The 27076-nt window shown below is 38.1% G+C and overlaps 2 protein-coding genes across 5 annotated transcripts in view; both read right to left on the reverse strand.

The window, feature by feature from the left end:
• Window positions 1-10548, reverse strand: CRYGS (crystallin gamma S). Its single transcript, XM_004278463.4, has 5 exons — window positions 10466-10548; window positions 7807-7866; window positions 5601-5667; window positions 765-1007; window positions 1-368 (listed from the first exon to the last, which is right to left on the reverse strand). The coding sequence occupies exons 2-5, from the start codon at window positions 7842-7844 to the stop codon at window positions 96-98; spliced, it is 621 nt and encodes a 206-aa protein (XP_004278511.2). The 5' UTR covers window positions 7845-7866; window positions 10466-10548; the 3' UTR covers window positions 1-95.
• The window catches only part of TBCCD1 (TBCC domain containing 1), a 21702-nt gene continuing 1351 nt past the window's right edge, over window positions 6726-27076 (reverse strand). For 3 of the 4 annotated variants that reach the window (XM_033403222.2, XM_033403224.2, XM_033403223.2), the window contains exons 2-8: window positions 25425-25803; window positions 21075-21230; window positions 17751-18117; window positions 15768-15954; window positions 15136-15633; window positions 10466-10616; window positions 6726-7866 (exon numbers count right to left, since the gene is read on the reverse strand). In XM_033403222.2, the coding sequence (XP_033259113.1) occupies window positions 10487-10616; window positions 15136-15633; window positions 15768-15954; window positions 17751-18117; window positions 21075-21230; window positions 25425-25803 (1717 nt within the window). In that variant the 3' untranslated portion in view covers window positions 6726-7866; window positions 10466-10486. The remainder of the gene's footprint in view (window positions 7867-10465; window positions 10617-15135; window positions 15634-15767; window positions 15955-17750; window positions 18118-21074; window positions 21231-25424; window positions 25804-27076) is intronic. The other variant, XM_033403225.2, reaches the window with a different exon arrangement.

Here is a 27076-nt window from a genome sequence, read left to right on the forward strand (position 1 = left end):
TGCATGCCAATTGTTTTTATTTATGATGCTTATTTGGACGACAAGGCCAGCCAGCATTTGGCCCCAGGAAGAAGCTTATGGCTGCATCCGTATCATCACTCCACAATGCGGCGGAAAGACTGGACAGCTGGGGAAGCTGCGCCCCAGTCGATGGGCTTCCGGTACTCCTTCTTGTCCAGGAGGTACTGCCTGCCACGGTAGTTGGGCAGCTCGTAGAAGATCCACGCGCCCTCCAGCACCTTACAGGAGTGGACCTCTCGCATGTGAAACTGCTCCATGATGGAAGGGCAGTCTTCAGTGGTTTCATACATCTGACCATTAAAATCCCCTTTCTCAAAGATCTGAATCTTATACTGGCCTCCACTAGACTAAAGAAACAAAGGGGGAAATGAACAGCAAACATTAGCAAAATCAACAGCAGGCCAGGAACTCAGAGAACAGTGAGGTTTGGGACCCACCATCTTGAACGTGAGATGATCTGAACGCCCATCCCCACTGTGCACTGACTGAAACAGCTGACGTTCAATAAGAAAAACAATTCCTTAAAATATACAAGAGGTAGAGAAAGTACTATGGAAATAAGTCACGTAGTCTTGTGATGAACTGACCTAAGATTTTATTGAAGCCTCAGCAGCCAACAAGAGACAACCACCCATTAAGAGGTGGGAAAATCTTAAGAAAACTCTTTCACGTAAAAGCAAAATGGCGGGGTAGGGGGTAAGAGACAGAAAGAGAGGGAGCACGCGCATCCTCTGCAGACTCACCAGGTGGACAGCCCTGCAGGAGCTGAGACGGTCATTGAGGCCCATCCAGTGCTGGTACTCAGAGTAGTCGCCCCGGGGTAGGATGTACATGTACCCAGCAAAGTTGGGCCTTTCGTACACAGCCCAGGTGCCTCCTTCCACTCTAATGGAGTTGCAGCGACTCAAGTACATGTGGAAATCTGCACAGTCGCAATCGCTGTCATAGTGGCGGCCTTGAAAGTTTTTGTCTTCAAAGAAAGTAATCTGGAGCACAGGGCAAACAAAGTGGAAAAACTGAGGGGTTAAGTGGCTGTGTTGATAGAAAAATGAAAATTAAGAACACTTTCCCCACTTTAGGAATTCCTTTCTCCTCCATTTTGAGGAGAAAATATCTAGTTCTACCATACCTCACAACATTTGCCTTCTGGCAGACAACTTTAGTTGTTAACAACAGGAATGAGCACTTTCTGAGGCCTTAAAACGAAGCAAAACAAAAGAATGCTCTACTGTAAGCCAGCATTTGCAGACTCAAGCTCATGGCTTCTTTCTCACTGTACTTATGTAATAAATTTTCCACTTTTCTATCTGTCTCTCCCACCGACACCTACTAGACTTCTTCCAAGGGCAAGGACCAAGCCTTATTTCAGCTATGGACCCCTATACCCTGCACTTGACAAACCCTCAACAAATGCTAGATGAAGATGAGTGAGTTCCAAATACAGAAATCCATTCTAGGTGATATGGAAGAGATATATAGAGAAAAAGAAAACACAGACCTTAGCATTAGAGCTTATTTTAGATGGATATAGAACATACAGACATGAAAATATATCATATGTTCTGTATTACTATTTTGTTGCCAACAAATTAGTTGCAAAGTAACAAAATGACAAGGCAAGAATGTCCTTTGCTTCAAACTCTTACCAAGTTGCATCACAATCTTTGGGGTAAACCTCTGAAGCCTGTGATGGCACTGGGAAATATGCAGCCCTGAGGAACGGGAAATACTATGCCTGGGCTCTAGAGCTGCATCTCTACAATCAGCCCTACTATTTTAGTCAAGCCACCTCTCAGGGCTCCAGCTTCCCATCTGTCAAATGAAAGGACTGGACTAGATTTGAAGCCCTGGCTATAAAATAAAACTTTTCTGTTTGAAACAGGCAACAGAGTTCCCGGGAAGTCCCAGGGATTCATGATGCAGTTTCTGAAAACCACTAGAAAACCAAATGGACCACACAGTCTGTCCCTTCTTGTTCTGTAATTCCACATCCAAGATCAATGCCAGTTTATAATTTAAACTGAAATCACAGGTGTCATTGATTTGAGCAGTTAATTCCCTGGTGTTGTGCCGCCACCTTGTGGCTAATTTGCTTTATACGTTTAGAAGGAGAAAAACCATGTCAGCCATTTCAGATGAAAGAAGCAGACAGAGCCAGTTAGAGTCTGGAGAAGATTTTTGAGGAGAGGATCTTTGAGGCAAGGATTGAAGGATAAGTAGGGGGTTTTCCAGAGGCAGAGCAAAAAGAACAGCTTGTTTACTGGAATAAAGGAGTGGAAGGACATGGCCCACTATAGGGACAAGTAGTTCATTAAGCCTAGTGCAGACTGAGCATGTGGTGAAGTGTTAGGAAATAAAGCCAGAAGTGACACAAGAGCCATGCTAGAATCCCTCTGGTGATGATGTGGGAAATGTAATGTAATGGTTTGTACCTAGAAATAGCTGATTGCTATGGGCGGAGGTGAGAGATGCTGAGGACCAACCAAAGGCAACTGCAATGTGAATGACCATGAGGACAGTCACAAGAAATGAGGATTTGGTGACTAATTAGATGCAGGGAATGAAGGAGGACACTAAAAATAGTTCGCAGCTGGGCCTCATTCTTTTTTACGCAGGTGAGCCTTTCTACATAGCAACCTACTAATAGCTTTTCCTTCCACTGTAAACTTTCTCCTTCCTGCCCTTCCCATTTCTCAACTCTTCCCTTTCCTGTTCCCTAAAAGGCTCCTTACCCTTCCTGCCCCTAAATCACCTACTTCACCTCCTTTCTTCCCTTCCCACAGTCATCTCGATCTCTTCCCGCTCCCTTTAGATACGTGGTACAGGTGAGAAAACAAAATCGCAGCACCACTAGTTAAATCTGGGTAACATTATGCACTGTAGAGGGTTGTTCTGAGGGTCCGATGGCACAGTGCCAATAGAGCAATTTTAATAGCTGCCTCATGATTTCCAATAAGCTTTCGCTACAACTGTTACAGATAAAGAAGTTAAAGACTTGCCTAAGGTCATTAGCTAGTTACAAGTTGGTTGCAGGCAAACCAGTGGACAACAGTGCAGACTCCTGGTTAGTAATCTGTTGTTCATTTTATTTCACTTCATCTCCCTCTGTTGTCTTCCTACCTGCACAGCTAACTCTGTTCAACATATACCATTTACTCTTAGCAATGGAACAAGACCAATCCTGAATCTCAGAGGCTTTTCCCAAAACCTGTGGCAAGATCTTCAAGAAAATCAAGGTAAACTCTCTAAGAATGGATAGATTCTAAACTTAATTAAATTTACCTTTGGTTTTTGGCCAACTATTCACCAAAGAAGAGGCTCTGCAAGGGATATGCCATGGGAAATTAATATCATCTTTCTTCCTTCATTGTTTCTCACACTTACTACCCTCTGCACACTTACCTGACTGACTTCAGTATATGAAAAGTGGAAATATATATGATTTTTTCCTTGCTGTCCACCCTTCCAGCAGACCAGCCAACCATCCCAAGGCTGAAACAAAGCACTAGCATTGCCACAGAACCATTACTGAGCTCCAGGGCCAAGCTCTTCTTTCAGTAGCAGACCTTCCAAGTTTCAGGGCCCAGAGAATGTTGCACCTTTACTCAATTTCCATTTGTAGAAGACCATGAAATCCACTTTACGGTCAGCTGAGAGGTTGGGACTCTTGGACAAAAAGTTTTGTAGAGAAGGCTAAGAAATGTGCAGGAGATTTTCCTAGAAGTTATTACAAAATTACTCTAATTGTCAAGTTAATTTTTTGAAAAATAGCCTACTAATCCAATATAGCAGAGGGGAAAATGTCTTGACTATTCCACAGGTAACAAGAACAAACTTATTAAAATGCATTGCTTTTGCCCAGCCCATAACTCCTCTGATTAAACTGCTAGCAAGACAATGAGAAAGGGAGAAGAAATAAAAAAGTAAAAGATAAATTGCTATTACTATCTCCTTTGGCTTAGCAAGCAAAAGTTTTTACTAAGTGAACAGACCAGCTACAAGAAATAAAAGAGTACATTATCCCTACACTGGAAATCATTGAAAGTGGGGCTGTTCTGTAACAACCTTCCCTCCAGGCACGTGGATAGCCCTCTAAGGACTTCAGATGCTTTTTAGTGGGATTTTCATGGCATATTTTTCAAAAACCTCAGAGCACTAAAGACACTGTCTCATATTTCTCCCCAAACCTTCTGGATGCAAATACGACTATTAGTTCTATTTTCCAAACGGGAAAAAAAATCAGGCCCTCACCAGTTATGCAACAAGTTAACAGGTGCCTCCTGAAAAAATGCAATGCAAAGTGCCTGACATTGCCTATGTAGTTTTTGTGCCAAGGTGGTTAGTATGAATCTAAACATGAGAAAACAATTAGACAAGTCCAGATGTCAGGACTTTTTATAAGACACCTGGGTTTGGACTTTGAAAAATGTCAATGTCTCACAACAACAAAAACTAGGGGGATTGCTCTATATTAAAGGCGCTAAAAAAAAGAGGCTAATGAAACTTGACAACCAAATGAAATTCATGACCCTTGACTGGATCCCACATCAGGGGAAAAGCCAGCCATGAAGCACATTTTTGGGAGCAACTGGAGGAAATGTGAATATAGTCTAAATATTAGGTATTATATTCTGATAAATTTGGAGGACCTGATAATGATATGATGTTTATACAGGGAATGCCCTTGATTTTAGGATATACATGCCTAAAAACTTAAGGCAAAAGTATAATGAAGTCTGCTATTTATTTCCAAATGGTTTAGTAAAAAGAGAAAGACACAGAGAGAAACCAGTTATGGCAAAATGTAAACAATTGGAGAATGTAAGTAAGGGACATACAAGTATTCATTTACCATCTCTTACTTATTCTTTTAAGATTCAATGGGCTTGAACATTTACACAGTAAAACATTAGGTGGAAAAATCAGGCACCAGAGGCTTTGCTTTAGACCTACAGTCAGTGAAGAACTAGAAAGAGAATGAAGGTATATCCCCTCATTCCCAAAGAGAATCAATTTCCAGTCCAACAATCGTGAATCACATATTTTAGAGGCAATTTTCCTAACGTAAGTAAACAATTTTTTGGGGAAAAGGGATAAGAGTAGCTGCTGAATGAAGGGGATATGTAGGATTTAATTCACTTGATTGGTCCATCCGTTTTGGCCATTTAGAATATTAATGGTTGATGCTAAATTTCAAAAGACAGATTTTTAATTGAACACTGAAAGTTCTCTACTCCATATAATCCTCTTATCTGCATGTCTTATTCCTGTGGAAATACAGAGATTAGTTGCTGGAAGGCAGAAATCATGACGATATTTACACATTACATACCTGTACAGTATTCAACATAGTAAGTACCACACATGAAGATAAACCCTTAATAAATTATTTGGTAATTCTGTTAGAATAGAAAATAAAATAAGCATTCCTTAATCTTTTCTTCAATCAATCCCAGCCTTCTATCCACTATCATACTCACCTCCAGGTGAAGAAGCAAAAGCTTTTCTCCATGTTTCTTTCAATGTATCATTAGGTGAAAAAGTGGGTAGGCTAGAAATCAGCATGACCATTTACTTACCTTGGTTCCAGCTTTAGACATTTTTGGTGCATAGATTGGTTTCCCCAGTGCTGAAATCCAGGAATAGCTACAGAGAGTTAGAGGCACAGAGACATTTATACTGGGTTGGTTTCAAATCAAACATTTGCTTAGTCAAGAGAATAGGATCCAAAAATTGAGTCAGTCATTTAGAGGCTATTGATGGTTTCTAGAAAAACAATCAGGATTATGAAATAAAGGAAAGCTTCAGTACCCTCTTTAATGCTTACCAAGCCTTGCTGCATTATAGACTTTGCTGACTCAAGACACCAAAACCCAGCCAAATTTTTCAAAATTGAAAACAGAAAAGTTCCTCTTACTTGGGCAATTTGGTTTTCTAGCAAGTAGCCACCTTGAAATCCCCCATGTCTTTTTTTCTTCAAAAGAACTTGCAGGAGATGAGTCAAAAAAACCACCCTCTAATTCTGAACAGAAGTGAAACATGTTCCAAAGCAGTAAAACTGACATGACAACTAAAGGCAATGCATGATCTTGTGTTTGGAAAAAAAGTCAACACAAGTGATATTTGGGGGATAATTAGAAAATTTTAATACAGTCTATATATTAGGTACTACTATTGTGCCATTGTTAAACTTCCTGAATTTAATCATATGTACTATGACTATGTAAGAGAATGTCTGGTTTTCGGAAATACATGCTAATATATTTAGGAGTTAAGGTCCCAGATGTCTTCAACCTACCCTTAAATTGTTGAGCAAAAATAAAATAGTAACACTATACAGAGGGTTGGTAAAGTGAAAGTGGCAAAATGTTAACAGTTGGTGAATCTAGACAAAAGGCATGTGGGAATTTACATTCCTGCCACTGTTCTTTAAGTGTGAAATTTTTTCAAAACACACACATACACCCAAAAGATCCAGTCCACAAGAAAGGGTGCTACAATGTGTAGCCCGAGAGACAGAAAGTTACTGTGGAAATCCTGAATTTGCAAAAGTTTAGCTAAGCCCAGCTTGCCACCTCCTAGGTGGCATTTCTCTGCATGATATCATATTGGAACCTGTGTAGGGAACAGTTTTTGGTGCTTCATATACCTCTGATTTTAGGAATGAGATTACATCTTACTGAAACTCAAAGAAACAATAAATCAACTCTTCTCCATTTTAATTTTCCTGGTCAAATATATTCTTCTCAAAAGCCCAACTTCCTCACCTTTCCCCTTAACAAAGCCTCCAGCAAATATTTTTATAAATGGGATGCCCCTAAAATATATTTTGGTCAGCCAGAAAATGACAAATGTGCCTTGATATGAAGACTGTTGGTTACAAAGTATTAAGTTATATGCTTAGTTTTCTGAACTTTATAAACTTTAAAGAAAGTATCTAATTAATACCATTAATTTCATTAAACAATAGCGGTTTCCAAAAAGACACTTCTATTATTCCAGTGTTTCTTTATTTGGTAATGCTCTCCTTGCTTGAATTTCATCAAGCAAGTTTAAAATAAAAACTCCAATTATAATTAAAACACATTCTGAGGGTTAATTTTCATTTTAGAAATAAGAGATCAAGCGCTTTTAGATATAATTACTAATTAAATGGCCAAAAAGCATATGAAACAATGTTTATCAGCAATCAGATTCATTAAACTGGTAACTGTTTTACCTTAAAGAACATAGCTTTCCCATCAAATGTAAACTTTATTTTGATATAACATCACAGAATGACATTGGAAATCTTTTCTAAAATTAAAAGTAAAGCTTTATCTTTTTACTGAAAGGAGAAGATTACTTTTTAGAGTTTGTTTATTGAAAATTTGAAGCAGAAAGTGAAATGAAAAATAAAGATTTTATACAGTTTCATTGTTGCATACTTTAAGGACTAAAATATCTTTGTATAAAATCTTTCCTGCTATATTTATACTCCAAAAATCATACCTTCATTCCAATTCTTTTCTAAAAGGAGTAGTAATTTCCTTTTAAATAGTTACAAAGAACTATAAAACCTATTCTCAATCACTTTAATATTAACATATATACAATGCCTTCATCAACTTTTTCATTTTAGCATCACAAAATGAGCCTTCTGATGTTCTATAAACTATATGTTTATATAATAGAAGTTTATCTAAAATTCAATGTAAACAGTAGCAAATGACATTGGAAGGAAACTTAAGGAAAGGTCTTAAATAGGAAGAAAAATCCCCAAAGTCTCTTAAGCAGCAAGAGCACCTTTCCAGTTTAGTTTCAACACGTGCACCATCTTGCATTCATCCTCCTGCTTCCAGGGCCCTGAATATGAAAAAAACAAAACAAAACAAAAAAACTAACTTTCTATCACCTTCGTGTAAAAATAGGAAAAAATCTTTTTCATAAAATCACATAAATTGGTCAGATGATGATTTAGAGTGATAAAATATGTGAAGTTAAAAGTTAATTACATTCCTTTTCTCTGAGGGTCACATTAGTTCATAATAGAAGAAAAGAAATTCATACATAGGCATAAAGTAGCAGGCTGTGGGGTTAGTCTAAAGTAAGATTTTATCCTCTTATAGTTCCCATTTCCTTTGTATAATCGTCATCAGATTTCCAATTCTTAATCTCAGTATTTATTAACTAAATATTGTAAAATTATTTTTTTATAAAAAGTAATACACACTTTGAAAATGTAAACAATATATGAAAAATAAAGAATAAGTTTACGCAGCTTTGGAAAACAGTTCAGTGGTTCCTCAAAAAGTTAAACGTATTATCTTGCAATTCTACTCCTCTGCATAGTATACTGAAGAGAAATAGAAACATCTCTACACAAAAATTTGTACACGAAAGTACATATAGCAGCATTATTCACAATAGCTAACAAGTGGAAGCAACTCAAATGTCCATCAACTGATGAACAAATAAAGTGCAGTATATCCGTACAATGGAATAGTATCCAACCATAAAAAGGAATGATGTACTGACACATGCTAGAACATAGATGAACCTTGAAAACATTATGCTAAGTGAAAGAAGGCAGACACAAAGGCCACATATTGTATGATTCCATTTATATGAGATGTCCAGAACTGACAACTCAAGCGACAAATAGTAGAAGTTAGAAGTTGCCAGGGGCCAGGCGGCAGAGGAGATATGGGGAGTTGGAGGAATTGGGAGTGACTGTCAATGTATACGGGCTTTATTTTTAGGGTGATGAAAATGTTCTGGATTTGTTAAATGGTGATGATTGTACAAACTTGTGAATATAATCAAAGCTGCTGAATTCTTCACTTTAAAAAAGTGAAGTTTTGGGCTTCCCTGGTGGCGCAGTGGTTGAGAGTCCGCCTGCCAATGCAGGGGGCACGGGTTCGTGCCCCGGTCCGGGAAGATCCCACATGCCGCGGAGCGGCTGGGCCCGTGAGCCATGGCCGCTAAGCCTGCGTGTCCGGAGCCTGTGCTCCGCAACGGGAGAGGCCACAACAGTGAGAGGCCCGCGTACCACAAAAAAAAAAAAAAAAAAAAGTGAAGTTTATGGTATGTGAATATCTCAATAAAAATTAAGAGTAAGTTTTCTCCTACCCTAGACACCCAGTCTCATTCCTCAAAGACAAACACTGGTAACAATTTCTTTATATCCTTTCAGAAATTTTTAAGGCATATAACTAGCATAAAAATATGTGATTATCCCTTTCCTTTTTTCAAACACACGAGGCAACATTTTATGCCCCCTGCCAGCTTTCACCATCACCCCCTAGAGGTCATTCAGGATCAGCACATGCGGGTGTGCTTCATTCCTTTCAAAGACGCATTCCGTGGCATGGATGAATCAGTTCATTAGGCACCTGCCCTCTAATGGGGAGCATTTGGCTGGTTTGCAGCCTACAGCTATTTCAAACAATGCTGCAATGAACATCTCTTGTATATGTATGTATGTATGTACTTATTTTTTATTGGAGTATAGTTGTTTTACAATGTTGTGTTAGTTTCTGAACATCTCTTTTAAACAGATCTTTACATACCTGAATGTATCTGTAAGATAAATCTAAGAAGTGAAATTGCAAAGTCAAAGAATGTGTGCATTTTTAATTCTGATTTTGTCAAACTATCCTCCAAAAAGGTTGCACAAATTTACACTTTCCCCAGAGGTAACTGAAATGTCTTACCAGTGTTGTGTACTATATTTTTGATCCTTGCCAATGTGATACACGAAAAATAGTATCTTACATTTCTTTAATTTTAAGTGAAAGTGAGCATCTTTGTGTTTGTAAGTATCTTTCTGTGAACTGCCTATTTATGTCCTTTGTGTTTTTCTATTGTTCGTCTCTAAAGATACTTTAAAATAGCAAAATAAGCGAATTTCTATTTAAAAAAAAAGAATACTATGTATTTGGATTAAATAACTTCCAATAAATTTGCCTGTATCCATGTTCTCTTCTACTGAATCTGTAGGTCTCCTAGAGTTTAGTATTCAAATCTTCATTTGGACTAATTCTGGTAATTTATTAATGCCCATATGTACAATTAACAAAGATTAGCTAATTTATTAATTGATTTATGTGTGGGATTATGGGAAAGAGGAAAAATGTGTCAGAAAGGGTAAGACTTAAAACCATATATGGGGAAGTACAGAAGAGCTTTGGACGGTCTAACTCGTGCCAGGCAAGAGACAAAAAAGACAAATTTGGCTATTATATTTGCCCGTAACTCTATAGGCTCCACCTGAATATTTTGCTTGGCCTTCTCACTATAAAATGTAGTAGATATGGGTATGTAAAAATCTGTATATGCTGGGGGGAGCGGTGGAAAAAATCAGCAATCGTTGGTGACATAATATTCTGTGTGGTTTTTTGGTATGCTTGTAATATCTCCCCCCAATAACTTGTTTTAAGTGCTCTCCATTATAAATGCCTACCAGTGTTTTGATGAGGAAGTCTTATCCTGCTGCTTGTTTGGAGCCTGCTGCAGGGGGCACAAGACTGTCCAGCTGCTGACGATGTCCTGTATTAATCAACCACTCATAAAATTTGTTTTCCACAAGTACCTGGAACTGCTTCCTTTGATCCCTAAAATTGCAAAAAGAATGTAGCAATACTAATTCATATTAATTTTACTCCAAGTGATTATAAAATACTTTAATGGGATAAATGTTAAATTATTTCTACTTATCCATTTGTTCTCTCCGAATAACTGCTCTGTTTAGTTCTATACACTGAATCACCACCACCGCCACCACCAAAAAAAAGATTGGTCAGATACAATTCCCTCTTTGTAAAAACTTATCAGTAATTATATGTTTTGTTCTACTGTGGTTATTCACTCAACAGATATTTACTGAGGACCAAGTGATGCTGGGTAGTGTTCTGACTGATGAGGATAAATGTGTAAAGAGAAGAGAAATGGCCTCTGTCCGGGCAGGTTTGCACTGCATGATTCTAGAGGGTGCCATTCACATTGTGACCTATGTAGTCTGTGCTCTTTGTGGACTGAATATTCTAGTAGGGGAGATAGGTAATAAATAAAATAAATATGTATATGAACTTAAGTAGTTGTAAGTGGCTTGGAGAAAAATAGAGCAGAGTAGGGAAATCAAGAGTATTTGGAATGCTAATTTAGAAAAAGGATGGACAGAAGCCTAAGATGACGCGTAAGCAGAGATCTGAATGAAGTGATGGATTAAGCAAAATAAATATCTGGAGAACATTCCAGGCAGAGGAAACAAAAAGTGCAAAGGCTCTAAAGTGAGAGAATATTTATCATGTTCAGGATAAGCAAGAGAAGAGAAGCTCCTGACAGCCAGGAGCTAGCTTAGCACCATCAGCTAGGCCTAGGTGTAGCTGGGATCTGGCCTGCTGCTCTTCTGTTGAACATAAATAATCCCATAGCACACCAACAGGTGACAAGGCCACTATGGGACAATGCTAGATCAAGGCAAAAAAAAAAAAATCATTCCATAATCATATCTCAGGTCCAGACAAAAAACAAAACCATTTTGTGGTCCAAACCACAAAAATGACCGAGCATCACCCTTTCCTGGCTAATGAGTGACTGCTGTTTCTTTACAATTATAGTTTTAGCCCCTCTATTCCCTCCTCTTTAATATAAAAATTATTACAATACCAAATCATAGAATTACCCTCACTTCCAGATTGCATCCAACCCACAACAAAACCTTGCTTCCTACACCCCTCCCCCAAATCACCTAACAGCCAAAATCCAATTATCAGTTCTTTTAAACACGCTTTTATAGAGATGAAACTAGTTCTCTCCCTCCTTGTAATGAGTAACAAAATCCAACTTTATTCTACAGATACGTTCCTGGTGGTGTTTGGCTGGACAGCAATGACTAAGTAACACTATAGTATGGTGGGAGGGAAGTGAATGAGGAAAAGAATGACAGAACATGAGGCAGAGAGGGCCTGGTAGGTACTGTGAAGGTTTTATATTTTATTCCAAGTATGATGGGGACCCATTAGAAGGGACAGAGCAGGGAAATGACATCATCTTATCACTTTAAAAGGATCGTGTTGGCAGTTTCTTTTCAAATTATTCAATAATTCTTCTGTCTTCCCATGTTCCCAAAGTTAAATTGCATGCTCTTGCTGGTTTCTAGTGTTATCATGGATCTCATCACTTCAACATGCTATGATTCAGAGTCAATATTTATTAAATGCTTACCACATTCCAGATTCCACACATGTGTATAAGCTTTTCATATGTGTAAGAAAATCTAGCCATCTAAATACTAGCAGCATCCAAACAACAGAATTGCTTTAAAAGAATGTTCTTCCAATGATCCATTTTTATATCACATCGTTATAATGATTATATTATACATGACAGTTCACAGAAAACAGTAAAGACACTAAGAACCCAGGTTCTGGAACCAGGCTGACTAGGTGTGAATCCTGGCTCCTGTGTGACTTTGGATAAATTACTTAAATCTCTCGGTTCCTCAGTTTCCTCATCTGTGATAGGGAACTATTAGGAAGAATAAATGAATTAATACATAGAAGGTGCTTAGAACAGTACTTGGCACATAGTAAGTGCTCAATACATATTACCTATTATTATGGTCATCAGCACTATTCTGCTAAATTGAGAATGACTGATCTGTAGTATTAGTATCCTGGTGGCTCAATCCATGAGATACAAACCAGGTGGAATGTTTGTAACAGATAACAGCAGTATTACTACAGTGGATTCCCAGGTAAAGCATGAGTTGTGACTGTTATTGATGTTTGTATTTTTGGCAGGTAGCAACTGTTTTAAAGAATCTAAATGCAACTATGTAATTATATATTATATACTTCCTTCCTTAATCCATATGCCACAAGAATGCGTCCAGAAAATACCATGGCTGGATCAAGTCTTTCTTCAACAATTTCTCTTAGAATGAAGCTAATTCTAACAGGGCAGGTCTCAGATATTGTGGGTAAACAATCTCACCCAGAAGATGTGTCTCACAAACTCATCACTAAGCAGGGTGCCTTACACTCACATTACTACACACAGTACAGCACACACCACTACAGTGTCTTACACACACATCGTTACTGTAAGTTATCTTATTAAACTTCTATATCAATCTCATCAGGTAGAAAATATACTTTATATATGATATAGCTAAGAGCTAGACAGGTCAGATGACACATTCAATGTCACACAATAAGTGGCATCATCTGTACTAATTCCTGAGTCAGAGTACTTTCCACTACAATATAGACACAGCTATCCAAAGAACAATACTAATTTTAACATCTAATAAAACCAAGAGATCTAATTAAAATAGGCATTTTTACTTACACATCAAATCACAGTTCTGGATCATCAGAAATAGAAACATTTTTAGAATGGCTAATTTTCCAAGATAATGACAACCAGAAGAAACAACAACAAACAAAAAGACTGATACCAAGCAAATGGAATCCAATTATTAAAGTAATAGTTTTTCTAAGTCTCAAGGACCAAGACATTATCAGAATATAGGACATTTCATGTAAACATCCCCCAAAAGAACTTGATACCCTTTTCTCAAACTGGCTCCAGCTCCCAAATGGACAATGCTGTAGAAGAAGCACCCCTCCATCTTTCAGTACTATGTTTCCTCTCCTAATATCTCTAACAAATAAAATTTAATTAAATACCAAAATACTTGTATAGACAATAATTACTTATTCTGAACATCCACTGCTTTTAAGTTGTACATGCTATTCTGTCCAGAAGAAAACTGATCAAATGTTTCTAAACTGGGCTCCAATTTTTGGAGTCATCGTTAATTTTCTTGTCTTTTTTACAAAATCTTGCACCAAGTCCAGCGTCCTGTCAAAGTATTTCTGGTCTCCACCCCATTCATCTCCACTCTAGTCCAGTTTCTTAGTCTAGAATATTGTAATATCACCCTGACTTCCCTCTTTCAGATCTAAGTAGAGGATTTCCATATGTGCCAATCACATTCTTTAATCTGCCATAGCATCTAATAAAGCGGTTTGCATATTGTAGGCATTCTATAAATGTTCCTGAATAAATGAAATGGCTTTCACTCCATTGTTCAAAACCCTTTTATGGCTCCTATTACTTAATTCCACTTAAATCTAACCTTTATTGCCTGATATTCAAGATTCTACATAATCTAGCTCAATCTACCCATCCAAGTTTAAATATCATTATCCATAACCAGAATCTTGTTTCAGCAACTGATTTCCAGGATACCTGAAGTCTGCTTCTGCTTCCACATCTGCTCCTCTAGTGCTGTTAAAAGTATGCTGCCCAACCCTCACTTCTTCTCCAAACTCTGCTCATTTTTCAAGGTCCAACACAAATTCTATTTTCTCCATAAATCTCTGACCACCCACACTGATGTTTTCTGAATCTTTATATATGGTTTATATATAGCGTGTCCCTGGCTTCTAGAGTTCAAAGATCAAAACGCTTGAAATAAAATTTTGTGGTGGACATAATAAACTATAACCATCTACTATCACAAGCATGTTATTAAAAATAAAATATTTTAGTACCCCCAAAGTAAAAAGTAATTTCAGAATAAAAGACAGTATTCTAAATTGACTAAATTTAGCATTATTTTAAAACACTGTACTTATTTTTCACATTTTACCATGGATTAGGAAAATTCTGACAAAAACTGGCGTTAGTCCATGGACCAGCATTAGGAGTCCACCCTTGCACGTCTGCCTGTGGAGTGGTGGAGCCAGGAAACCTGTATTTTCAACGAGCTCTTTGGATGATCCTGATGCACAATGCAGTTTGAGAACCACTAGTGTAGTGCAGAGGAGTAAATTAAAAACTAAAACCAATCCATTTATGATTGACCTCATATATGATCTTTCATTCATTTAAGTCTTATATCTGCCAGTTAAACTTAAGCTACTTAAAAGAAAGGAATCTAATACTTGAGTATGCACTTGCTCCCATCCCCCAACCAAACTGTGCCTGGGATACTGACCTTAGTGAAAGACACACTATGTCTTTTTGATTTCTTTAGCACAATTATAAACATGTGCAGGTTCATTTGCTTTCCCATGGAGTTTTACATAAGACAAATTACTACTTTTAGAAAATACTCACTTTGTCAAACGAGCCTCCTTCACAGTTTTCTGCCAGGTCTGTATCTTTTTTTCTCTTTGGCCCAGTGCTTTCTGATATGCAGATGGAAGACCCCCAGGTATCTCTGTTGTGTCCCCTTCCATTTCAAAGGGAATAATAAACACATAGAATTCACATGGTGCTAAGAGTCGGAAGACACTTGTGCTGCTGTTCTCTCTGCACACAATCATGGGATTATCCCAATAGTTAGGCACTGTAGCAAGGCCAGTCCTGGCCATGTGGTCCTCCAGCATTGGGTAATGGGTATGAAAGGGGGCAAAAGTTACTCTCTGGTTCCCAGAGAGAATAAGTGGGCGTGTAGGCGTCAGAATGTGAAAGATGCAACCCACTGTAGAAGAGATGGACAGACGATGGCAAACAGCAATGACTTTAACATTGTCACAGCTGTGGAGATGAAGAGCAGTCTGTACAGGGCCCAGGATGAAGGTGCTATTCCTGCACTTCTCAATTGTTACAGATCTGAAAAATGAGGTAAATTTCTCTGAATAAGAATACGATGAAAAATATCTGACTACAATATTATTCTGATGGCAAATAAAAGGACAAATCCTGATCCAAAGAAAACGTCACAACATCAAAACACCCTTGCTTACCGTAAGGGAGACAGCAGATATACAAAAGTCTCATTGCAACGATGAATCTTTACATGTGCCCCCACCAGAGTATCTGAGCTCTTGGCCAATGTCTGCTTGTAAACCTGGCTCATCACCACCAGGCGGTGCATCCTAGGGGCCACATGAGTATTACAAGCAATCTTAGCTCTTTTGGTCGTCCCTTCAACTATTTAAGAAAAATATAAATAAATGAGATTGTTTCAAAGAAAAACAATCAACCATACAAGGTTACACATGTCTACATGTCTAAAATTAGACCCGTGTGAGGTTTAAAAAAATGTTAGATTTGGGTGTTGGGTATGCCATATTATTCTCTGTGCTTTTCTGTATATTTGCAATATTTCAAATTTTTTTGTTTTTTAAAAAAAGGTTAAACCTATAATCCATTCAACATTGCCTATAGATCTAAGATTTTTTCATGCCTACCCTTTAACTTAAGTAATGTGCCTAAGGCCACATGGCTAGTAAGTGGCAGAGCTGGCCCAACTCAAATAGTATCTTCTCCAACCAGCCTTAATTTATCATCCCAACTCTTAAATAATCTCTTTAAATTGCCATAATACTAATTCTGAACCCCTCCTAAGTTACTCACCACATCATTCCATGAATTGTATTTGGGTTCACGTCTTTACTCCTAGGATCATTACTAAGTGAGAGCACATCTTCCTCTCGAACGTGGTGCCTTAAACATAAACTCACCCCTCAAGAAATCTGTGCAGGCTGCCCTCCTAACACAGTCCCACCATTACATCATTGCCTTCTCAGACTGTACTTCCCAGAAAACCATCAGGATGCCCTTGTAAAGAAAATTGGCCAAATGTGGAGAGGTCACATAGTATGCTGTTCTTCTTTTAAAACAATTCTTATTGTTTCCTTTTATTAGAAAAGCAATATATGGTTACTGTAGAAAAATTTTAAATACTAGTAGTAAAACAAGATAAAAATTATTTGTAATCCTACTATCTAATATGTTTTGGTACAATCCTAAAGGGTCAGATGTCCTTTTTCCTCCAGTGCCTACCTTAACAACGTTTAAAAACTTACTTATATTCTTTTACCAACATTAAGAATTATGTAGTATCTCCTGTATATTTGTAGGAGCCTTACATATCTGGGAATCGGAGCTCACGCTAGAGCAATAGCTTGGTTGCATGTATAATACTTGGGTCACTGTAGATGTTGCTCAACCATTTTCTGGTTTTCAGAATTATAAACATTTGATATGAAACTGATTTTTTTTTTTTACATTTGCACGGAAACTATTTTTTCTTTACCTTTGAAACTCAGAGATTGTGGAAGTATATTCTAGTTTTTTCCCATTAATTTTGCTTGGCCTTAGTACAGATACCTACTTCTCTTTAAACTTCTATCTGGGCCCCTCTTCTCTTAAAACTTATATCTGGGCCTGAAGAAGTCATACAGTACCTGAACCTATCCCTCTAGCCATCCCTGGACTATCAGGAATAGATACATTTGCAACCAAAGCGTAATTCTCTCTACTACGAATTTAAATTTCCAATTTAGAAATAGCTAGTCTGCTTGTGTCTGTGTAGCTAAAAAATAATCTCATCTTTACACCAATTCTATGAGGTTGTAACTATGGAATGGCCAATTTCTGGTAGGGTGCCTAGAAAATAGGAAAGCTTCAAGTAAATGAGCATATGAGAGTGAGAGGGGGAAAAGAGTCCGAAAAGAGAAGAGCAGAGCAAAGAAAAGGACCAACCGAAGTTGGAGTTTCTACTAACTGCAACCAAAACAACCTGGACTAATGAATCAACTCTCTCAAACTGTTGCAGCCTTGAGAAAAAGTCATATACAAAAGAGACGTTCCCTTTTTCTGTTTTATAGTAGCAATATTTTTTAGGTCTTCCACAAAAGACATGTGATCATTAATACACCAGAAAACACTAGGTTCCTTAACCTGTCATTCAATTTAATATAGATTAAAATATTAATAAATACCTTGGTGAGCCCAAGCCAATTTCTTCCCAGACTTGAGGCAAGCAGATACACCAAATGGATTCCCAGTTAAAGAGGCTCTCAACCAGGCTTCCAGCTTGTAGAAAGAAAAGGCCTTAGAGGTCTTTGAGAAGCCACTTTCTGCATGTAGTGGTTGCCACAGTGCAAGTTCATAAAGTGGATATATCTTCCTGGCTCCACTCACTGTACCTTCAATAAGAAAGCTGAGTGCTACAACAGCTTCTCGAGAGACTAGACTACTATGGGTTGAATGAAATGATGCAGTGAGTTGTTCTGGATCTACAAGCAGTTCAAGGAGATCTGACAGATGATCACAGACAAAAGCTTGGTGACTGTAATCATTCCAGTTCTAAAAAATATCAAAAGAAAGCACTTTTAACAGATCAATGAGATTGAAACTCATTGTTTCAACAGAACAGTAAGACCTGAGACTTTTATATTTTAATTATTTTGTATTTATACTTTGCCTCATCCTCCCAAAAGCATTTAAAGTGGCTATATAAACCTTATAAAGATTTTCTGTGCACGTAATAGGTATAAACAGATTCTCTCTCTACCTTAGATAATTCAAAAGTAATACTAGTAGCTAACCCTCAGTGTGTGCCAAGCACTGTTATACAAACTTTAACATATTTATAATTAGCAACAGTCTTAGGATAGATGCTATTACCATGCCCATTCTACAGATGAAGAAATGGAGATACAAAAAGGTTCAGAAACTTGCCCAAGGTCACACAGCTAGTATTAAATATTCTAAAAGTTTCAGATCAAACATAAAAATAACCGTCTCAGACATTCATTTCATGAAGCACTAGGTTTTTTTTTAAATTTACCTTCTCAAATTACAGAAAGAATTTCAAAATCTAATGAAACAAGGCAACTGATCTTACAGTAACCAGATTTAAGAGAAGTTATAACCTTGGGGGCTTCCCTGGTGGAGCAGTGGTTAAGAATCCACCTGCCAATGCAGGGGACACGGGTTCGAGCCCTGGTCCGGGAAGATCCCACATGCCACGGAGCAACTACTGAGCCTGCACTCTAGAGCCCATGAGCCACAATTACTGAGCCTGCGTGCTGCAACTACTGAAGCCCGTGTGCCTAGAGCCTGTGCTCCGCAACAAGAGAAGCCACCACAATGAGAAGCCTGCGCACAGCAATGAAAAGTAGCCCCGCTCGCTGCAACTAGGGAAAGCCCACGTGCAGCGACGAGACCCAACGCAGCCAAAAATAAATATAAATAAAATAAATAAATTAAAAAAGAAAGGAGAAGTTATAACCTTGGGAATAAGCTTTGAGTTGGCAGACGTACCAATAACTTGGCTTATTCATTTGACAGATATGTGATATGAGCAGTGTTAAGTGATGAATTATGCAAACTAAATAAGACATAGTTCCTGTCCTCAAGGAATTCAGCAACTATGTAGTGAAATGACAATATAAACAAATAACTATAACACAGTGGGATGAGACCTATAGCAGAGATCTGTAAGATGTTCTATGAGCATGAGAAGAACAAAGAACTTCATTTGGGGAAAACAAATCTTAGTGGAGCGCTGTTTGAATAGATTCTTGATTGATGCTGGTAGTTATGCAAACAGAGCAGGGAAAAAAGCATTCTAGGCCTAGGGAACAGCAACCAAAGGCCCATAGGAGTAAAATCACCTGCTGTGTTCAGAGAAACGGAAGTTCTGGGTGGGGTGTAGGGAGCATGCTGGGAAGTGGCAGGTAAAGGTAAAATGGTAGGCAGGGACCAGTCACAAAAGGCTCTGTATGAAATACTAAGATATCTGGACTTTATTTTGTGTGCCAGAGACATAAACTATTTTGTAAATAGCTATACCATTTTTCTTTTTAATAAACTCTCATTTGGACGCCAAAGAACATTTCAAAGCAGAGCTGTCCACAGCCTCACCTGCTCTTCCTCCCTCTTGCTGCATCTCCCTCCCCCATGGTAAGTAGGCCTAAGAAGGCTCCAAACAGTACAAGATGAAAACAACAATGACAATGAGAATTCACTGATGGAGTTCTGACAGGAGATGGATACAAAGGATCTGTATTTTAGAAAGTCCAGTGTAGTAGGTGGGCTATAGATTGAAAGCAGGGTGACCAAGTAGGATCTAATTATAGAAATCAAAGCAAAAAAAAAATGACATTAGGGCCTATACAGAGGAAGAAAAAGGATAAATTTTATTTTGGCTGCACCTCGAGGCTTGCAGGATCTTAGTTCCCTGACCAGGGATCGAACCCAGGCCCCCGGCGGTGAGAGCACCAAGTTCTAACCACTGGACTGCCAGGGAATTCCCAAAAAAAGGACAAAATTCTAAAGAGTTATTTTGAATGCAGAATCAGTAAGACTTGACAACTAACTAGGTATGGGTGGTGATAGAGAAAGCAAGGGTGGCTGGTGGTAACTTTCACTGGAATGGGGAATACAAGATAATTCAAGTGAAGGGAGATTCTACTGTAGGGACATACAATCATCTCCCAAACTGAAGTACAGGGAAACCTCATCAGAACTGGAACTGGAAAGCCATCTTGAACCTGGTTCTCTCTCAGGTCTCTCTGCATGTCTGTTCCATTCTCTTCTTTATCTCAGAGTTGCTAATCCCTCATAACTCCAGGTCACTCACGGATGTGGTAGCTATTCTGGTCCCAATGCCACATGAGCTACCAGCAAATACCTATCACCAACTGGGTAATTTCTTCAATCCCTGGGGTACTGATTGGGCCAGATCTTCATTTCAAATCAGACCAATTTCAAATACATACCTAGGAATGGGTTATTCTAGTCAAGTGTCCATCCCTGGTCCAATCAGTTGCTGGGAGAGGTCATGCTATAGCACAAACTAAAGTCACCATATACTGGTGCTTACGATGCAACAAGTCTCATGCTATGTATTACTGAATTCTCACAGCCATTCAGAAACAGGCATTATCATCTCCATTTAGAGAAAAGAAGCCAAGCTAGAGAAGTTAACTGAGTTGCCTACAATCATGCGAAATCAAATTCATTAACATTTGCAAAAATGGGAATGCTAGTAAGAGTAGAGTGAACGATTTGCCTGAAAATTATCTAAGTGATTTTTGTGTCGTTGCAGGAACTGAAATCACTTCTCTATCTTGATTAAGATTGCACATATTGATTTCGTTTTATAATTAGGAAAAGAAAGAAAAAACAAAACAAAACAAATCAAGCCAACAAATCTCTGGCTTATATAAGCAATTCAAAGTAATTTTTAATGAAGGCAAACTGTCTCCCTCACAAATTGTCTCTTTCGGAGAAAGAGATCATAATTTAAACAGTACCTTATTATGACAACTGGATTTTTCAGTCAGGTCAGGAGACTGAGATCTGTGTCTGGGACTAGGCCACTCTTCTCCAATCAAAGATGTCCTCAGGGAGACCTTGTTTAACTGTTGTATATATAAGAAGAGCAGAAACTGTAGGGTGTCCACTGAAAGCTGTCCAAGAAGAAAATAAATGATGAACACATGTCTTAAAACAACATCAACCACTATTAGATATAGTAACTAAGTAGATATAGTAAAAGAAATTCACAACAGTGTGCTGATCCTAAGAAGACAAATGTGGAAACATTGCTAGCGTTGGATATGTATGTCTCTGATACCCAGATGTAGGAGTTTCTAAAACTAATTAAACTGGAGTCACTTACTTTCTCAGAAAGCTATGTAGCATCTATGGCCATAGTCATTCTCTCCCAAAACTGATGAAGTGGAAAGGATGAAGTACATACTTTTTTAAAGTATATTATTTCAGAAGTTTACAATTACAATTAAAAAAAAACTTTGTAATCTGAATAAACAAATAGATGAAAGAAAGGAAGAAGGAAATTTAATCAAGACACAGAGGTTAGTTTAACCTGATCACAGACTTATCAAGAAAGTTCAGGATATCAGTGCAACACCTGAAACTGTACGCAATTTTTTGGTGTATATGCATTTTGTGGGGAGTAGGCCTCAGGTTCTCATCAAATTCTTAAAAAGGGTGTTTGACTTAAAAAAAAAATACTACTGGTCTGACAGATGTTACGTCATTTCTTATTTGAAGAAGGGTGTGGTTTGAAGCTCAGGATTTGAAGCTCATGATTATCCTCATATACCCATTCCCATACACATACAAGAGAGGCAAAAAAGTGAAGTAATACATCTGGGTCTACAGCTATATTCACCCTGATTCCCAACATGGCTAAAAATCAGTATGCCTAGAGAACTTAAAAATATGATTCTCAGGATCACCTAAAGCTACCAATTCAATCAGCTGTCAATGTGGAACCTCATGAATCTATATATTTAAAAAAATTTTTACTTGCTTAATTAAACTTTTTGAGGTAACTGCAGTTTCACATGCAGCTGCAAGAACAGAGAGATCCCATGTACTTTTTATCCAGTTTCCAATCTTGCAAAACTATCATACAACAGCACAGCCAGGGTATTGACACGGATGCAGTCAGGGTACAGAACACTTCCATCCACGCAAGGTTCCTTCATGTTGCCCTTTTATGTATAGCCTTTTATTCACGTGGCAATCCAACACAGGGCATCTGGTTGGATGAGTCTCTAGGCTGCTGTCATCTAAGCAATGACTCAGGGATCTAGGCATTTTCTGTCTTTTGAAGCCACTATTATACTAGTGGCTCCACTTCCCACCCTACCTCACCCCTTCTTTAGCCCCTAACCACTTATCTGTTCTCTATCTCCATAATTTTGTCATTTCAAGAATGTTACATAAATGGAATCATATAGTATGTCACCTCTTGGGATTGACTTTTTTCACTCAACGTAATTCCCTGATTTTATACATACTTCCATTTAACAATTATTTGTTATATTATCATTATTCCTTCATATACCTGCCTCTCCATGAGACTGTAAGATCTTTCTCTTTTTCATTTTTATATTCCTAGTAACTAGCATAGAAACTAGTACATAGTAAGCACTCAAAAAAATTGGAGCTTCTTGAAGGTTTTATTCATATCTGTATACACAGCACCCACTACTGTACCTAGCACATAGTAGGCACTCAATAAATGTTTAATTAATGAAAACTATAATACCCTTCTCCTCCTGGTTGCTTGCAAAACTTTTTTTTCAATCTCCAAACCCTTGTTTAGATATTATACCATGTGGTAGAGACTGGCTAGATGCTAACTAAATGCCTTTCCTTCCTGATCACACAATTAGATGGCATTTCCCAGCCTCCTTTGAAGTTGCATATGGCATAACTGGGTTAGTCAATGGAATGTGGGTGGGTTTACATATACTGCTTTTAAGCCTCCCAAAAACTTTCCCAAAGAAATGGAAGTGAAGGACTCAGGCCCTAGTGGGAATGGCTGTGGCAAACTGTATTTTATTTGCAGTTGTTCACTTCCTCATCCTCCAAGAGGCTTACACGGCCCTTCCCATGGCCATGGGATTTCCGTGCCTCCTGTGAGGTAGTTTACCTCCCATCTTATTAATTTCAGGCATGGACATGTGACAAAGCTTTTGGCCAATGGAACAAAAGTAGTTGTAGTTTATGTCACATCTGAGCAAAAGTTTTAAGAGGTATCAAGACTTTTCTCCTGCTCTGTTGCTCTTCCCTTCTATCCCAAGAATAGACATGACCTACATAGAAGCTGTTTCTTCAGCCTGAGTCTCCAAATGGGCAGACACATAGAGCCACAGCCTGGAAAAGAGCCATAGCTAAGGTGCAGCCTAAATGTAAAATAAGCAAGAAATAAACCTTAGTTACTGTAAGCCACTGAAATTTCATTTTTGTTTGTTTTTAACCTAGTATAAGAGTGGCTCCAAAAGACAGAAGATGCCTAGATCCCTCAGTCACTGCTTAGATGGCAGCAGCCTAGAGACTCATCCAACCAGATGCCCTATATTGGACTGCCACATGAATAAGAAATAAACTGTTATTGCACCAAGCCACTAAAATGCTGGGATCACCTGTTACTGTAATAGCCTATCCTGAATAATATACTTTCTCTGTGAAGTCTTTCCTCGTCACCAGAATTAATCATTGTCTTCTCTATTCTATTTCTGTACTTTATGCATACTTTTATTGCACATTCCATACTATTAAATAGCACTTTTTAAACTAAAGTATAGTTGATTTACAATATTGTGTTAGCTTCAGGTGTACAGCAAAGTGATTTGGTTATACATATATACATATGTTATATATTTATATTCTTTGTTTTGATTCTTTTCCATTATAGTGTATTACAAGATATTGAATATAGTTCCCTGTGCTATACGGCAGATCCTTGTTGCTTATCTATTTTATATATGGTAGTTTGCATCTGTTAACCCCATACTCCTAAATTATCACTCCCCCTCTTCCCCTTTGGTAACCACAAGTTTGTTTTCTATGTCTGTGAGTCTGTTTCGGTTTTGTAAATAAGTTCATTTGTACTATTTTTTAGATCCACATATAAGTGATATCATATAATATTTGTCTTTCTCTGTCTTACTTCACTTAGTATGATAACCTCTAGGTCCATCCGTGTTGCTGCAAATGGCATTATTTCATTCTTTTTTATGGCTGAGTAATATTCCATTATACACACACACACACACACACACACACACACACACACACACACATCAAAATATATCACATCTTCTTTATCCATTCATCTATTAATGGACACTCAGGTTGCTTCCATGCCTTGGTTATTGTAAACATGCTGCTGTGAACATTGGGGTGCATGCATCTTTTCAAATTAGAATTTTCTTTGGATATATGCCCAGGAGTAGGATTGCAGGATCATATGGTAGCTTTATTTTTAGTTTTTTGAGGAACCTCCATACTGTTTTCCATAGTGGCTGCACCAATTTACATTCCCACCAGCAGTGTAGGAGGGTAACCTCTTCTCTACACCCTCTCCAGCATTTATTGTTTGTAGACTTTTTGATGATAGCCATTCTGAACAGTGTGAGGTAATACCTCAATGTGGGTTTCTTTTTTATTGGAGCATAGTTGATTTACACTGTTGTGTTAGTTTCTGCTGTACAACAGAGTGAATCAGTTATACATATACATATACCCACTCTTTTTTAGATTCTTTTCCCATACAGGTCATTACAGAGTACTGAGTAGAGTTCAGTGTGGTTTTGATTTGCACTCCTCTAATAATTAGTGATGTTGAGCATCTTTTCATGTTCCTGTTAGCCATCTGTATGTCTCCTTTGGAGAAATGTCTATTAAATAGCACTTTTTTACACCCAGCTTCACCTACTAGTCTATGAGCTCCATGAGGTCAGAGCTGCTGTTCTAATCATCTTTGAATCTCAGCATATAGCAGACGCTCACTTAAAAAGAGTCAGGTGCTCGGACCGTAACATGTCAGCAGTTCATAAGCACTCATGTATCTCAGTAGTTTTAATGTCAATGAAAATATTTCTCTCTTCCAATTACAGGGTTTCTATAACATTACTGCTTTAAAAATAAGTGAATAAGGATTGCTAAGTAAGGACTAACTCACTAAGTATTGTCAAACTGGAACTGCTAAAACTTAAATGGTGCTTTGGCATCACATGGTCATTAAAACCTTAAACTGCACACTGTACAGCTAGTACAAAAATTTTAAATAGTTTATTTCCCAAAGTAATTAAACACACATACATGTACACATAAATCCATACCTGATTTCTTTGCTTTTCGACTTCATCCTCAGACATGCAGTTGGACAGAATCTCAGACCATTCCAGGCGCTCCTTCGGTGTCTTCACTGCAAGACTATCAAATATTTCAAAGTAAAGCCAGGCCAGATCCTTAGCCAACTGCAGCTTTCCACATGCAATGTGCCTCCATGTAGACCAGGACAGGCGTGGGTAACCTCCCTCTGTGGCCCGGGTTCGCACATAGGTGGATATCTTCCTGAGATAGTGAAGACTGAACTTGGATGGAGGGGGGACCTGCAAGGCGCCCACTATAAAGGGTTCTGCTTTCACCCAGAGGAGAACTCCGGACTCATCCATATTATCTCTAAGGACATCTGTGTGAAAAGGCTTCTTTGCATACCTAGGAAACAAAGTTTCTTCACAAGCTAATTTGAAATAAAACGCATTTACACAGTTTCTTGTAAGGTGACCCCTCCCTTAACTGTTTTTAAATGTACTACGTCAATTTAAAAAGTGGATCTAGTTCATCAAACAAAAGCAGAATAGATTTTTGGTCAGATCTCATTATAATCTATTTGAGCAAGAAAAATATTGTAATAAAACTATCTCACTTGAGTTGTTCAAAGTGGTTGTTCAAGGAAGTGTGTAAATGCATGAGGTATGAGATAGATGCCTGCTCAGGACGAAGAAAAGAAGAAATGGGAAAGAGCCATCCTATCACCAGAAATCTTGCTCTATCCTGAGGGGAAACACTAGTCAAAATAAGGGGAATAAAATTTCAAAGTCCAATCACTTACACATAGAGGATGCCTGATTAAAGATCTGGACGTGTTAGCTGACCATATGAACTCAATATGAAGCACTAGCACAGGGTGGCAGACAAAAATGCTCAGGTAGGGCTCCCCTGGTGGCGCAGTGGTTGAGAGTCCGCCTGCCAATGCAGGGGACACGGGTCCGTGCCCCGGTCCGGGAAGATCCCACATGCCGCGGAGCGGCTGGGCCCATGAGCCATGGCCGCTGAGCCTGTGCGTCCGGAGCCTGTGCTCCGCAACGGGAGAGGCCACAACAGTGAGAGGCCCGCGTACCGCAAAAAAAAAAAAGAAAAAAAAGAAAAAGAATGCTCAGGTAAACGTAGGCTGCAAAAATAGATCAAGGAAAGTCAAAGCATCTTTAGTCTCTATAACAGTGAACCTGCTCTGGCATATTCTACTGTCCTTAGTTCAGATGCAATATTTTTAGATTTTGTTTGTTCATTGTTATAACAACAATACATGATTTTTAGGAAATATTTGTTAAATATCTAAAAATAGAAGGGGAGGAAATCATCCACAGTCCCACCACCAAAGGGAAACTAGTTAATATTTTACTGTACTTCCTTGTTTTTTTTCCTACACAAGTTAGATATTAGTTTTTGAATTGTCATAGTTGTGATAATACTATATAGTCTGTATTATTTTATAATACAATTCTGTCTTATTTTAAAAGCTTAATAGCACTCTAAATAAATATACCCCAGTTTATTCAACTGTTCTATTTTCAGACATTTCGTAGGTTTAAACTTTTTCACAAAAACAAGATAGGCAAACTATTTATCATTGTTGAAGCTAGATGATGAATACATGGGGGTTCACTTACCTATTCTACTTTTGTGTATGTTAAAATTTTCCACTAAA

This window comes from Orcinus orca, chromosome 5 (assembly GCF_937001465.1).
Source record: "Orcinus orca chromosome 5, mOrcOrc1.1, whole genome shotgun sequence".
Classification (NCBI taxonomy): Eukaryota; Metazoa; Chordata; class Mammalia; order Artiodactyla; family Delphinidae; genus Orcinus; species Orcinus orca.

Bases quoted from the DNA above. Each gene is read 5' to 3' on its own strand.
- CRYGS (XM_004278463.4), bottom strand. From the start codon at position 7,844: ATGCAAGATGGTGCACGTGTTGAAACTAAACTGGAAAG. The intron at 5,668-7,806 runs GTGCTCTTGCTG...AACTCTCTGTAG, and splicing joins GTTGAAACTAAACTGGAAAG to CTATTCCTGGATTTCAGCAC. The intron at 1,008-5,600 runs GTAAGTAAATGG...CCTGTGCTCCAG, and splicing joins TGTCTAAAGCTGGAACCAAG to ATTACTTTCTTTGAAGACAA.